This window comes from Gallus gallus, chromosome 3 (genome assembly GCF_016699485.2).
Source record: "Gallus gallus isolate bGalGal1 chromosome 3, bGalGal1.mat.broiler.GRCg7b, whole genome shotgun sequence".
Classification (NCBI taxonomy): Eukaryota; Metazoa; Chordata; class Aves; order Galliformes; family Phasianidae; genus Gallus; species Gallus gallus.
The window spans coordinates 66,831,423-66,844,174 of record NC_052534.1 but is presented as its reverse complement, the minus strand read 5'-3'; the positions used below and the strand labels follow the sequence as shown (position 1 = coordinate 66,844,174).

At 45.3% G+C, this 12,752-nt stretch overlaps 2 protein-coding genes across 48 annotated transcripts in view; one reads left to right on the top strand and one right to left on the bottom strand.

The window, feature by feature from the left end:
* ARMC2 (armadillo repeat containing 2) overlaps nt 1-3,151 on the top strand; it is a 95,314-nt gene extending 92,163 nt beyond the window's left edge. For all 14 annotated transcript variants that reach the window (XM_046939605.1, XM_040698336.2, XM_040698339.2 and 11 more), the window contains one exon: nt 2,789-3,151. In XM_046939605.1, coding sequence (XP_046795561.1) covers nt 2,789-2,940 — 152 coding nt within the window. In that variant the 3' untranslated portion in view covers nt 2,941-3,151. The remainder of the gene's footprint in view (nt 1-2,788) is intronic.
* Nucleotides 3,152-6,379: 3,228 nt separating this feature from the next.
* Nucleotides 6,380-12,752, bottom strand: part of SESN1 (sestrin 1) — a 73,296-nt gene continuing 66,923 nt past the window's right edge. For 28 of the 34 annotated variants that reach the window (XM_004940327.5, XM_046939623.1, XM_046939622.1 and 25 more), the window contains 8 exons: nt 12,561-12,743; nt 11,529-11,771; nt 10,104-10,251; nt 9,537-9,649; nt 9,132-9,322; nt 8,732-8,876; nt 7,940-7,993; nt 6,380-7,503 (listed from right to left, as the gene is read on the bottom strand). In XM_004940327.5, coding sequence (XP_004940384.1) covers nt 7,417-7,503; nt 7,940-7,993; nt 8,732-8,876; nt 9,132-9,322; nt 9,537-9,649; nt 10,104-10,251; nt 11,529-11,771; nt 12,561-12,743 — 1,164 coding nt within the window. In that variant the 3' untranslated portion in view covers nt 6,380-7,416. The remainder of the gene's footprint in view (nt 7,504-7,939; nt 7,994-8,731; nt 8,877-9,131; nt 9,323-9,536; nt 9,650-10,103; nt 10,252-11,528; nt 11,772-12,560; nt 12,744-12,752) is intronic. The other 6 variants (XM_419796.7, XM_046939617.1, XM_025149317.3 and 3 more) reach the window with 1 other exon arrangement.

Here is a 12,752-nt window from a genome sequence, read left to right as displayed (position 1 = left end):
GCTCTGATTCTATCATTCAGGAAGCAGGAGGCAGCTTCTGACAGACAGTGGACTGTACTTCAGCATTGGCACACCCTCAGGAAGCTGAACAAGCACCACATGGCAAAGCAGATACCTCTGTTCACCTGCTGTGCTTGACCACTTCCTCTTTATTTTTCTTTTCCATACCTGGAACAAGATGACAGGAGATTGGAGTGAGCCAGATGGGAGTGGAAATAGCATGAAAAGATGTGAGGACCAAGAAAGTGGAGCAAAGGCATCACTTTTCTTTTTCCCTGCCTATTCCCAGCAGCCTAAGCTGCCGTGGCAATGCTTTCCAATAACATTGTCATTCGCTTTTCTCAGCTGCTCTTGAATCTTGTGTCACTCTTTTGGCTCAGAGCTCCTTGCAGTTGGCATTTCCTGGCCCCACGCAATGGCTTTGCCTTGCCCCACTCCCTCAGAATTAGCAATGGAAATGAGTCTCCATCCTGAGAACATCCTTCTGTCTGATCATTCAGTGAAGTCTCCTTTCTGTCTCTCTTCTTACAGACATTTCTTCTGCTCACTTGTACCTCCCCTTTCAATTCCAGGAGGTTATTTTGGAGTCGTACTACCTGTGAATTCTTACAAGGCCAGGGCTCTCAGCCCCTGTCCTGATGGAGCCGTAGGGATGGGGAACCCCTGCAGACCAGAGTCTGTACATTATTTTTCAGCTTTCCCTGTAGCATGTGGACCCAGTGTGCGTGTCCTGTTCCTGGGCGTGCAGCCAGCTCATATGCTCTTTGGCCAGTACCCAATTTTGCTTGTTTTGAGGAGGGTCATGGGAAACTTCTATTATCTGAAGATGCACAGCTTGCATGTGGGACACTGGCCCTCACTGATCCCCAACATTACTCATGTTCTGTTGTGAGAAATGTACTGTTCTGTTTTGTTTTAACACTTCAGCTTTGGAACAGTTCTGCCCCTTCTTGCTGTAGGCTGATCTCAGTGATTCCACATTTTAGACCTATAAAGACACAGTCAGCTTCTGGGTAGGAAGTCATTTCAGGAGTAGGCAAGGCAATTCTGCCTGTAAGAGAAAAACCATAATCCCTTATCTTTCTCCTCAGGATCTCTCACTGCTCATCTGCAGAGATTCATTTTGCATACGCTGGGCTATCGTGCCATCAGTAAGGCAGGAGCCAATGGGCACAAGCTGCAATAAGAACAATTCCAATTAAATATTAGTTTTAAAATTATTATTATTATTTCTACTCTGTCAGGGGCCAAGCAGAGGAACGGGTTGCTCATAAAGACTGTGGAGATTCCATTCTTGGAGGTTCTCCAAACTCAGCAGTAGCTAGACCAGAACAACTTGATCTAAGCTGCTCTGGTATGGGAATGGCTTGGCCCAGGTGTCCTCCTGAGAGCCTGATGCTACTCTCTTCTTCTTCACTTAGTCTAGTACCTTAAATCATCTCATGGTTCCACCAAATATAGATCTGATGTCTTAGGCTGGATTTTATCTCTGATTACAGGGTTTCTTCTTGCGTAGATGTGATGTTTTCCTTCTTGAAATAATGGGTTTTTTTTCCTCCTTTTCTTACATTGAAGTCTCTTAAGTGGCATCTTCCTTCTGTGTAGAATGTCACGTTAGACTAACATCTCCTTCAACAGTCAGCATCTCTTTTAATTTTGATCATTGAGAAACACTGTAGTGGCTTGGAAATGTAATATTGTTTGCTGTTACTGGTAATTTTCTGTGAAAGAGAGCCATCCCCATGCATGAGTAACACAGTTGCTTATAGCTGTTGCATCTCAGGGTATCTGCTCTGCACCAGCGCCCTGTCTCTCTTTTACACGTGAGTAGTTGCTGTTTAAGTGTTAACTCAGTGTGGGTAACCAAAGTTTCTTTCCAGCTCCGAGCTGTCTTTTCACTGCTGTGAGAGTGCAGTAAGCGCTCCATAGGTTTAAGAGATTGTGAGTCTGCTGCTTTCATAGTCTGTAGACTATGGATTTATCATGCTGCCCATTAGTTGGAGGATTCCATCTTCATTTTTAGCCCATTTGTGGCCTAAGTGCTGTCAAGTATCCTTTCTGTTAAACTGTGCTGAACTCCTGGATGGAAACGTTTGTTCAGTGTTATCGTTTGTGTTTGTAGATTCCTGTTGCAGGAGTATTCTACTGGCTGCAGGCTGACCTCTTTTTTTTTCTGCAAGGATTTGTTACTTTGCCACATGCAGGCAAAACAGAGGGGAAAGAACATGTGAGGTCTTCCTTTCATTCCTAACATCACTTGTCTCCATTAAGACTGCCCAGTTATTTTACCTATCCAGTTTATGAGTAAGGGAAGCCATCAATAATATATTGACTGGTGTAGTTCAAATGCTTTAAGTGCAAGAGTGGATGTAGCCTGAGAAAGTCTTCAGAAACCACAATGGCAAAGATATTTGTGCCACAGAAAAAAAGAGCCATAGTTAGATGAATAGGATTACTGACGTTAGCAAAATTGCTTTGGGTAATGCTAAAACTGATGTAGTTTCCAGGCTGATAGTCACAACAAATGCTTGGGCTCAGAGCCACAGCTGAGCTGTGGTGTTGAGAGAGGACTATAACCTGCTGTGTGCTTTTTGCCATTTTTCTGACTTAACATCCTTTATTTCCAAGCAAAGCTATGTTCTTCAGATGGTGTTGCTTCATTTTTTCTTAAGTGTAGAGTTGATTTGAAGCCATGAACATAGATGACTGATAAGTTGTATGTGCTGTGGTCATAAAATACATCATTGAATGAGTTCAAAACTGATGATGATGTTTTCCTTGGTTACAGATGAAGAGCTAGCACTGGGCTACGGCCTCGACAGAGGGGACCACCACAAACTATACTGGGAAATGGAGTTCAAGCCTGTGGCAGAAAAACTTCTTGAGAGAATTCAGACCCATCGCTCCTCTGTTTCCGCTGCGATCATTACTGCATTTTGATCTGTTTGGGGCTTTTTTTTTGTGATGTAGTTTGTACAGTTATATTTTTCCAATATATGTTGCCTTTGGTAAGTGTGTTGGCCAGCACAGGAAGTTTATGTTTAGAAAGCTGGTGAAGTATTTATATAAGGGATACTATCTTTTAAAAGGGTTTGTCTGGAATTTTTGGATGTGTAATTACATTTTAGAATATATTTGAGTTTCTCAAGCACCCATTCAGTAAGATTTTTCTTGGCTGGCAAGATGAAAGAAAACTATTTGCTGAACCTCTCATTTTTAAAGGGGAATTATTGCTGGGTACCTGGATCCTGTGTGCCATAAAGGAATATTGCTTGTTAGAAGCAATCTCTTACCCAAAGACTTGGATACACTTTTACTTTATATAAAATTCTGCAACAGAATAACCCAAGTGCTATAGTGGGCATACTGGTGCCTTAGATCACAGGATTCACTCTTCACACTGAAGGCTCTCACAGTCAGGAGGAAAGTTAATCTCCAGAGATCCATCCCTCTTCCTTTACCTGATGTGGTGTGATTGGAATGTCCCAACTCCTACGGTGGTGCTGTCAGGATGCAGGCCAGCTGTTGCAGGTAAGGGGCCTCTCTGAACCAGTACTTCACGTCTTATTGCAGAACACCCATGCACCCGACATTAAGATTCCAGCTGGTCTGGTGTGTGCTTCCATCAGCTGTTCTTATGTTCCCAGGAGCTGTGTGTGCCAGTGCTTCTGACTATCCTGGCATGCTGTGTCCTCCAGGCTCGCATCTCCATCCATGGGGCAAAACCAGGGCAGCCCCTACATGGTTCACATTCCTTATGGTTGCTCTTGGCCTGTTTATTGGCCATGTGGTACCCTCCATTGCTACAATCTGCAGAAGAGAGCGGTTTAGTATGGTTTGGCTCTGACAGCAGTTCTGCTGAACTCAAAAAGATCCGTTATTATTCCTTATTATTGTTCTTTCTTTTGCCATTTTAATTTCTAGCTGAAGTTGAGAGGGGAGATAAACAGCTTCAATGCCCCCTTTGCTCCTTGGCCAAAAGAGTGGATATGGTTTTCAGGCATATGAAAGAAGGCACCATGGGTAAGAGAGCGCTGGAGGCATTTGTTCTTGGCATTCGCATCAAGGCAGGAGAACACCATGCTGTGTGGTACAGGGTGGGGATGCAGTGAACAGACCTCATGGCTAAGTCCTGTCAGAAGCTCTAATCAGAACTGAGAAATCCTCAGTGTGTCTCTCAGAAGGCAGCCTGAAACAGGCTTCTTGCTCAAGTCCTTGGGATGGCAGAAATGTAGACAATTAAAATTAGTTCAAAGAAAATGTTAGTTATTTCAGTAAATGCAAGTTGTTGCAGTAGTTCAAGCAACTGAACTGTAAACAGCAGCGTAGGGTGTCCTGTAGCACAGCAGAACGGGATGTCCCAAACTGGAGGGAGAAGCTGGGACAGCCCATGGGCGTTAGCTCTGTCCTATGTTAAGGGTTTGTCTTGTGACAGTCTTAGGAAGAGGCACATGTAGCAGTGCCAGGGAGGTCAGAGGACAGCTGAGGCACCCGTGGAGCCTCACAGGTCTGTGTCTTTTTCTGAGCAAAACTCTTAATAATTAATTGTAAGCCCCAAAATGCTGAAATTTTAGTGTACTCCTATAGCATCTTCTACCGTGTGGTTGCGTTTATGACAAACCTCAATGCAGGAGTTCTCTTGTGATTTCAGGAGCCCTTTCTATTTAGAGACCAAGCACACAGCCTCTTGCACTGTGGTTATTTTTTCTGCCTTGGGAGAGTGTGTTCTCATGCACAACTTATGAAGTTGTAAAGCCAGGGGCTGCTGGGGAGGGCTGTGAATTGCCCATAGTCAGATGGGTCTGTCACGCTCCTATGTGTGGAGATGATGGGAAAGAAAATGCTGTTTTTGTTATTTTAGTACTACCCCATGTGGGCCCATGCAGCAGCCAGCCGTTAGCTCCCGGCCCTCCTGCTAGCACAGCCCGGGTGTGCTCAAGCTGTCCTGGGAGGAAGGCCACAGCCACCCCGTCTCCTTCCATGGCCTTTTGGACAGCTTCCCCCACCTACATCTTTTGGAGTGAGTTGAGTTGCCACCACTACACACCCACAATGTGTGGGGAGCACTGAGGTATCGTTTCTGCATGCACAGAAGCTGCTGCACTCCATGGCCGCGGGCGGAGGCTCTGCAGGAGCTGCTCAGGGCTGACAGCCTGCAGCAGCCACTCATGTTAGTGTTTGCAGAGGTGTTGTGGCTTCTTCCTCACCCCCAGCATCACACACAGCTTCTGCTCCCTGCAGCGGGAGCCAACTGCCACTTTCCTGGAACGTGACTCTCAGTGGCATCTTCACCATTTTCATGTGTATAAAGATGACACTGCTATGAACAGCCTTGCTCCTCTTGTTCTTAGGACCTCAAATGCCTTCACACCATTCATGGGAAAGCCCAAATGTTTTCAGACCCTTACTCTCAGGTAAGCAGCTCTGTGTGTAGTTAGGATTGGCTGTGAGCACTGTTTGAAGATGTGGCAGGAAGAAGCCCTTTGCACACAGTTTGCTCTTTGAAAAGGAAGAGGGTGCCTGCATATGCCAGCTTGTGGCTGGAGATTTCATGCTGGAAACGGACAGGTGAGGCTTTGTGGAAGTCTGCATGTCTACCCCTGAGCCAATAAATGAGCACCAGGAGCAACAGAAAATCAATTTCCAAAAGTGGAAAGATACTTTTTTTTTGGTTTGTCTTCAGGCATAGCTTAGTTTTGTGATTTTTAGACAGGAAAGTTTTGCTCTGTTTTTGGAACATTAGAAATCCTGTATTTTAGTGAAGAGGAAATAGCAGATGCTTCCTGTTAGTCATGATTTTTGACAGTTTATTAATCTTTCTCCCCTAGATCCAAAACTGCTGTCAGAATGTCCTGCAGCAGCAGAAACCCATTTGAGCTTGCTCAGTTCTACTGGTGGGACTGGGTACCTCCATTTATTTCCTGCCTTGCTATTACGAGTTTTGACACATGAGGTTACTAGAATCCCATCACAGCCAGCTGCAGGAGTGCGTCCAAAGCAGTTTGTCACAGCCCTGTGGCTTTCTGAGAAGCCTTTGAAACTCTCTCCCAGTGTCCTTCTGGACAAATCATTGTCCAGCTCTGAGATAAACCTGTGAGGCAACAGAAAACCCCCCACAGCAGAGCATGCCTGAATAGCAGGTAGAGAACTAAGGGAAAGAATGAGGGAGGTAGCGGGCAGATTGATGACAGGTCTTCCTGGTAGAGTGAAGAACTTTAAACTTTACCTCCGCCTTGGTTTAGACTGTTGGAAAAGTCATGGTTTGTCTCTTTTAGCACCTTTGCTCAGTTACTGTTTCAAGCATTTAAAACTAGTCTTGAACAGTGTAAACCAGTAAGAGCAGAAATGCAAAGCTGAACCACACAGTAACACCAGGAGAAAAAGTTGTTATCTTTATTTAAAAAATACCAATAATACTGACATATTTAAAAAGCAATTCACACTCATACAAAAGTATTCATGTGTTCTCCAAAAGGACTGTATATTAAATGTCAGCATTTTAATCATGTTTTGATTTACTAAAAATAGATGGTTTTTAGCCTAGTTATTTAAGCAACTGCAAAAAATCAGTAAGACCAGCGTTGGGCACGTAACGCAGTAGGACTGTTTGGCAGCCTTGAACAACATTCCCATCCCTTGTCGCAGGCCCTGAGCAGGGATCAGCTCACCCTGGAGAAGCAGGACGAGGGGCTGTGTGACACCGGACGTGGTCAGATCTGTACAAAGCTCTAAGGACCACGTCCTCTTCTTTCCATAGGAAGACCATTGCACTTTGGAGCTCTCCAAATAACGCCGAACAAACGTCCTACAGCATCTTAAGGCTAAACTAGTTGAGAAAATTGACTGCTATCATTCAAATCATCAGTGTGGACAGAGGAGGTTTAGTTCTGATTAAAAATAAATCTAAATAACAAGGCTTTTTGGAAACCACGCACAATAAAGGCTCAGACAATAGCAGTGCTCGCTTTCACTTTGAGCTTAGCTGGAACAGCCTCTCTGTTTGCTCCACCAGCACAAATAGCAGCATCAAGATTTTCTAAAATTATTCTCGTAGGGAAAGCAAATGTCATCAAGTCCCACTTCCTTTCACGCTCCAACTCCTGTTGCGTTTGCCTTACAAGATCTATACAGCCATGGTTTGCGGTATTGCCACAAGTCCATAGAGCGTCCCGTGCTGGCTGAAGCCAAACCACCCCCAGCGGGCAGCGCTTCGGCACAGCCCCGTCTTTTCAACTGCCAAGCGTTCGCTGCCCCGTGGCAGCGGTGACATTCCAAACGTGGAAAGAGCTGAATCTAAGGGAGTTATGGCACAATGGGCATCTTAATTTATAGCTACCATTGGTCCTGAGGCTTCGTATCTTCCTCTGCCATACTGCAGCTGCGGAACATTCCAGCGTCGACAGGCAGCCGGAGACATCAGGTCATATAGCGAGTAATAGCTCTCAGAGCATAAAGTAGTTCGGCTTGCATCCGAGCTTCTACCAGAAGCAAATTTACATGGACCTTTCAGAAGGAAAAGAAGTCGCTCTTCAGCAAAGTGCTCACAGAAACGTACTTCAGTAAGAGGAAGTCTGTGGGGCTGTGGTTTTCAGATTAGCTTTTGCCTTAGCAGAGGGGGAGAGCTTTGCGTGCTTCAGCTACCCAGAAAACTAAATTAGTTCTATCAGTAAAGCTTGCCGCAGGAGGAAAGATTTAAGAGGTGCTCCACTGCTGCAGCGCAACGCAGCAGCGGGGCACGGGGGCGTTCAAGTAAGGCCAGGGTGGTAAGAAGAGGTGGGTAACCTGTTGTAGGCCAACTGCTTTAGCTGGGAAAAAAAAACAGACAAGCTTTCAAGCACAGAAGCTCTTCAGCAGTAGCTGACTACGTGCAGCTTGGAAACAACTGTGGAAGTTGAGCTTGATTTAGTTAATTAGTTGAAGGCAAAAGGGTGGTTGGTACCTGTGGAGCGGAGGGGGTTGTTAGCAAAGGAAGAGGTGGTAAGGTCGTTTGCCCCTGTGGGTCAGAGAGAGAAACACACAGCTAATTACACACAGGTAATTATTGCCTGGACAATGAGGGGGTGGGAAGCAGCAGTGAAGCATGGGGGAAATTTTAACATGCCATACAACTACTGCCTCTGCTGAGGGAGAGGCTCCCGGCTGCTACCAGAGGCAAGAACTGGGGCTGCCCAGCCCAGCTCTCCGTGTAAGCACTGCACTTCTGTGGAGGGCAGATGAAGAGCCATGCGGTGGTGGGGGGTGAGAAATGTTTGGCTGACAGTTTGTTCCGGCACGTAATGGCTGTGCCTGGCTTCCCTGGCACTGCTTCCACAAGGACAGTGGGAACGGCTGCTGAGTGCCTGCAGGCACACGTACATGTACAGGCCTTGGATTTGGGCATAGAAATGCAAAGTTTGGTGCTTTAAAGAAGGGTTTATGTGCTTGAAAGCTTGTAAGTCTAACAAAACAAAAAAACCAAAAAAACACCGTATGAACTATTTTACTTCCACCTTTAAATCATCATTTACAGTACCCCTATTATAAGTGGGTATCTCAGCTAGTTTCACAAGGAGTTAAGCTGTTACCTAGCAAACATTCAGCACGAAAATCACTTCAGTCTGGGGAATACTGTTTCCTGACTCCAAGCAGAAGCCCAGTACCAGCGTTAGCCAAATGCTGGCTGGGTAGGTGTGCTGGTAGCAGGGCAAACAGATCTCCCACCCCTGCCCTTCAGAACGCGCACGCACTGTACCTTCTCAGAGTGTTCAAACTGCCTCCAGAAGCTATCATACATTCTCTTTGTGGTCTTTTCAGGAGTGCAAACCACAGTCTTGATATAAACTTTAAAGCTGCGGTCCAACAACTGATTAATTTCACCATAGTCGTAATCATCGTATCTGTTTGGAATTGAAAGAAACACACTTTCATTTTCAAGAAGCAGTTATTTCAGTTGCATTTTTTTGTAGCTTCCTATGAGAAAAAGCAATTACTGCTTAATTTGTACCACTATTCGCTGTTTAAGAAGAAAACAAAACCCCCACAAAACAACCAGCCGTGCACATATTTGCTTAATAAGAGTTCTGCTTCAGTCAAAAAAAATAAAGCCAATGGTAGCAAATCTGATATCTATAAAATGAAGGAATAAAACTGACCTTATTCCAAACATACAATGAATATAGTTCCAAATAGCTCGTCTTAGCATTGAGGTATCCACATCTTTGTGCATGGCCATTGTGTTGTAAGTCAGATTATAAGCAATGTGAAACTTCTCATCAAGTAGCTGTCCCACATCTGGGTAAAGGCGATTAACCAAGGAATAGCCGTGGTCTTCCCAAGAGTAATCCTTAGAACAAGAACAAATGCAGACGTGAACTTGTGGCGGCCTGGTGCTTTAAAGTCATTTATCTCAGGGCAGTTAACTGTAGGGGTTTTGTTCACTCACTTGCCTTCTCACCCACCAGGCTGTAAACTACAGCACAGCAATTTCTGGGTCTGGAATGTGGCACAGCAAGCAGAGAGCACTTGAAGCGTCCTGCGAGCAGCTTCATCCTGCTTACCTGAGCTCGAAAGGTGGGCACGTGCATCCCATGTCTGGAGAAGTCCTTGTAACCATAGCTGGTGTCCTCAAAGTGACGAGACACATCTCTCGTTGGTGCCGATTCTTCATCCTCTGTTCATTGCAAACAGAATTCCACACAATTTCAGTAACAACAAACTGGAATTGGAACTATTACAGAAGAATGGGAGTTTTTGTACTTTTTAACACAAATCCAGTTTTTAACATAAATACAGACTACCCAGATTACAAATCTTTGGTATGGCTTAGTATCACTGCACCTATGCTTCCTTAGAGGAAGCTCCTTGGAAAACATGCAGATTCTTTCTTACAGGTAAGCATCTTTTTCTCCCTTCTTCTGTGTACGTATCTTCAATGCTGGCACTACTTTGTTTTTTTTCCCCCCAAGCATTCCCAGAAGAAAACGAGGCGCTCCCAATCTCAATCCCTTCAAAGTAATGGTACGGGGTTTGTGACATCCGACACCTTTCTTCCTTCTGCAATGGTATGTGTGTCTTCAAGCAATTTGGAACAGTATAAACATATATACACACTACATCTGCACTACCTGAAGAACACACGAACATGCTTTCTCTCTTCTCTCTTTCAAAACGTGTAGCCATCTCCTCCTGGCTGGCTTCCTCTTCATCTCTGCACTCCTGCAGTTGCTTCATTTTCTCCATAAGAGCTTCAACTTCACAGACAGACTCTGTAGTCTTGAAAAAGAGACACAAACATTTCATTTCTCTGCGTAACACAAACTGACAAGGATGGCAGAAATCATCAAGCCAGAACATTTAAACAGTCGTGTCCTTCACTTCCATCTCTAAATACTGATTTTTCTAGGAAACCAGCTCTTGAGGGAAATCTGTACTGACCTATGAGTTCACATTTAGTCATCATCCTTTCTCAGTCAGATCCCTGGTATTTTTGGTAGATTTCAAGAGTCACAGCTTTTTGAAACAAGCAGTTGTTGTACTAAAATTGAAATAATTTCTCTTACTTAATCTGTTTAACAACTGAATGTTTAATGTTTAACAACCGAAAAACGAGGGACTGTAACAGAAAGTCTGATAGAGGAAGTAACCACAATTTACTGCTCAACTGTTATTTTTTCCCCTCCTCTGCTCACATCTTGAAGAAAACAATGAGGAGAACAGTTAGAGCGAGTGTAAGTGTATATGCAATGAAGTCTCGGAGGCCAGCTAGCAGGACATGATCTTATTTCACAGGAGTTGTTTTGTCACCACCACAGTATACCATTAATTCAACATCTGTTCCTGTAAAAATCCACCTGTACAAAGCAAGATGAAGTTATCTTCCATTTATACTACTTTCCCCCTTTCCTCTTTGCTTTTTGCAATCAACTCGCTCCTTCAGAAAACCAGCAAGCTCATCAGACAAAATCTGAATGCCATCTGCACGATTACAGTAAAGTCTCACCCTGCAAGGAACCCACGCTGCAAATATGTTATCACCACACTCACATCATGCTTCTCACCAACTGGAAGCAAGCACACATCAGTGAGCACAACGCCGCAGGCAGGAAGCACTGTTTCAGACACAGGGTCAGAAAATGGTGAAAGATCTGATGTGTGATGCATCACAAACACCTCAAGGCATCAAAACGCTGCACTCGAAGGAAGAGCCAACTTTCCACTGCGCACGTGGAAAAAAAAAATGCACTCCTGGTCACGGCTGCTCGGGCCATGCATCGCAGCTTAGCTGAGCTCAGCAGCAGCCATTCAGTTAGGCAAACAGACGAGACACAAAGAGCAGACAACAGAGAGATTGTATCTCTGTCTCTTCCTTCGGTGGCTTCCCGCAGCGTCATTTCAGCACCTCCCAAATGTCTCTTTTCAACTGGTTGCTCTTCATCTAGATTAGGCTAAGCCATCCCACTCTCACTGAACAGAAAGGCATCCTCGGTGTATTCAGCTCACAAAGAAACTACTGCTACTGAAAGAGGTTGTTTGTTCAGACAGACACTTACCGGAATACTTGCAGCTGGGCTGGCATGAATGTCATCTACCCCGTGGTAGCCATTTGTGATATCACACAAGCAGTAGTTGCTGACGGAAGGTGGCCTGAAGGTGTGACCGCCTTCGCAGTCGATCTCCGGGCTGATTCCGCAGCCAAACGTGAAGGAAGCAAGGGAGTGGTAGTGTGTCAGCAGAACAACAGCGTGGATCAGCTCTGCCAGGGACCAGCTGTTCTCTTCTGTCTTCAAAAGTTGCTTTAAAAAATAGCACAAGACAAAAGCACTAACTTTAAAAAAGGGTTCAGATGATTCCACCTTCGTGCCATTTATCAACACATTTCTTTGCCTGCTAAAATTATTTTTCCTATATCCACAGTTGCTTTCTAACTCTCTGTTGCTGCTAGCATGCTCCACGTCCCGGCTGCAGGTGACCTGGGGTTAAGCCACACACAGATGACTTCTCTCTCCTCTCCAGCCCCCATACAGCTACTGAAACCACTGCAGTTTCTATTTAGCACCATATGGTTTGCACCGAAGCCAGGCTGAATTGAGCTGAAATTTCACACCTCTGATGAAGATGCAACCACAAGAGTTGCATGTTTCTTCTGCTGATCCTCAGAGACTTGGAAAATCCTGGCAACTCCTGGTGAACCAGCTGTGTTAAAACCTAGCACCAGGGCTGGGCTCCCTCCGTCTCGTCCTTGTGGGTGGAATGTTCTATGTTTGGCAAGAAGCTTCAAACCCCCGCTTCCCCTTCAGGCAGGAAAGTGTGGGAGGTTTGGGGCCTCCTGGCAGAGCGTGCATCCTACCCCCAGCCCGCTCTCATGCCCCTGCTCTGCACCTGGCAGGCAGTGCTGAGCAAGCCATAGCACCTGCCTCCTCTGTGCTAGTGGGAAAGGGAAAGGCAGAGGAGGAAAGCTTGCTCCAGCAGCCACTGTCAGGACAGAACATCCCTCACCCTGTCTGGCTCTTAGCCCTAAGAATCTGTGACTGCATTTTACTGAAAAACAAGCATACGTTCGCATTAGTCCCTGCAAGATTTACCTCGATATGCTCCTTGGTGATAAGCCAGGGTCGGTGAGCCAACATTTTGTTCAGTTCTCCCAAATTCTGCAGTTTTTGCGGTGCATTTTCCAGGCCATTCAACCATTTCGGGTCTCCACCAACGTGCAGGAAGTCATTCACGTGGAGGTTAACAAGGTAAGAGCACTGATGTCTGGCTGCAGCCTAGAAGGG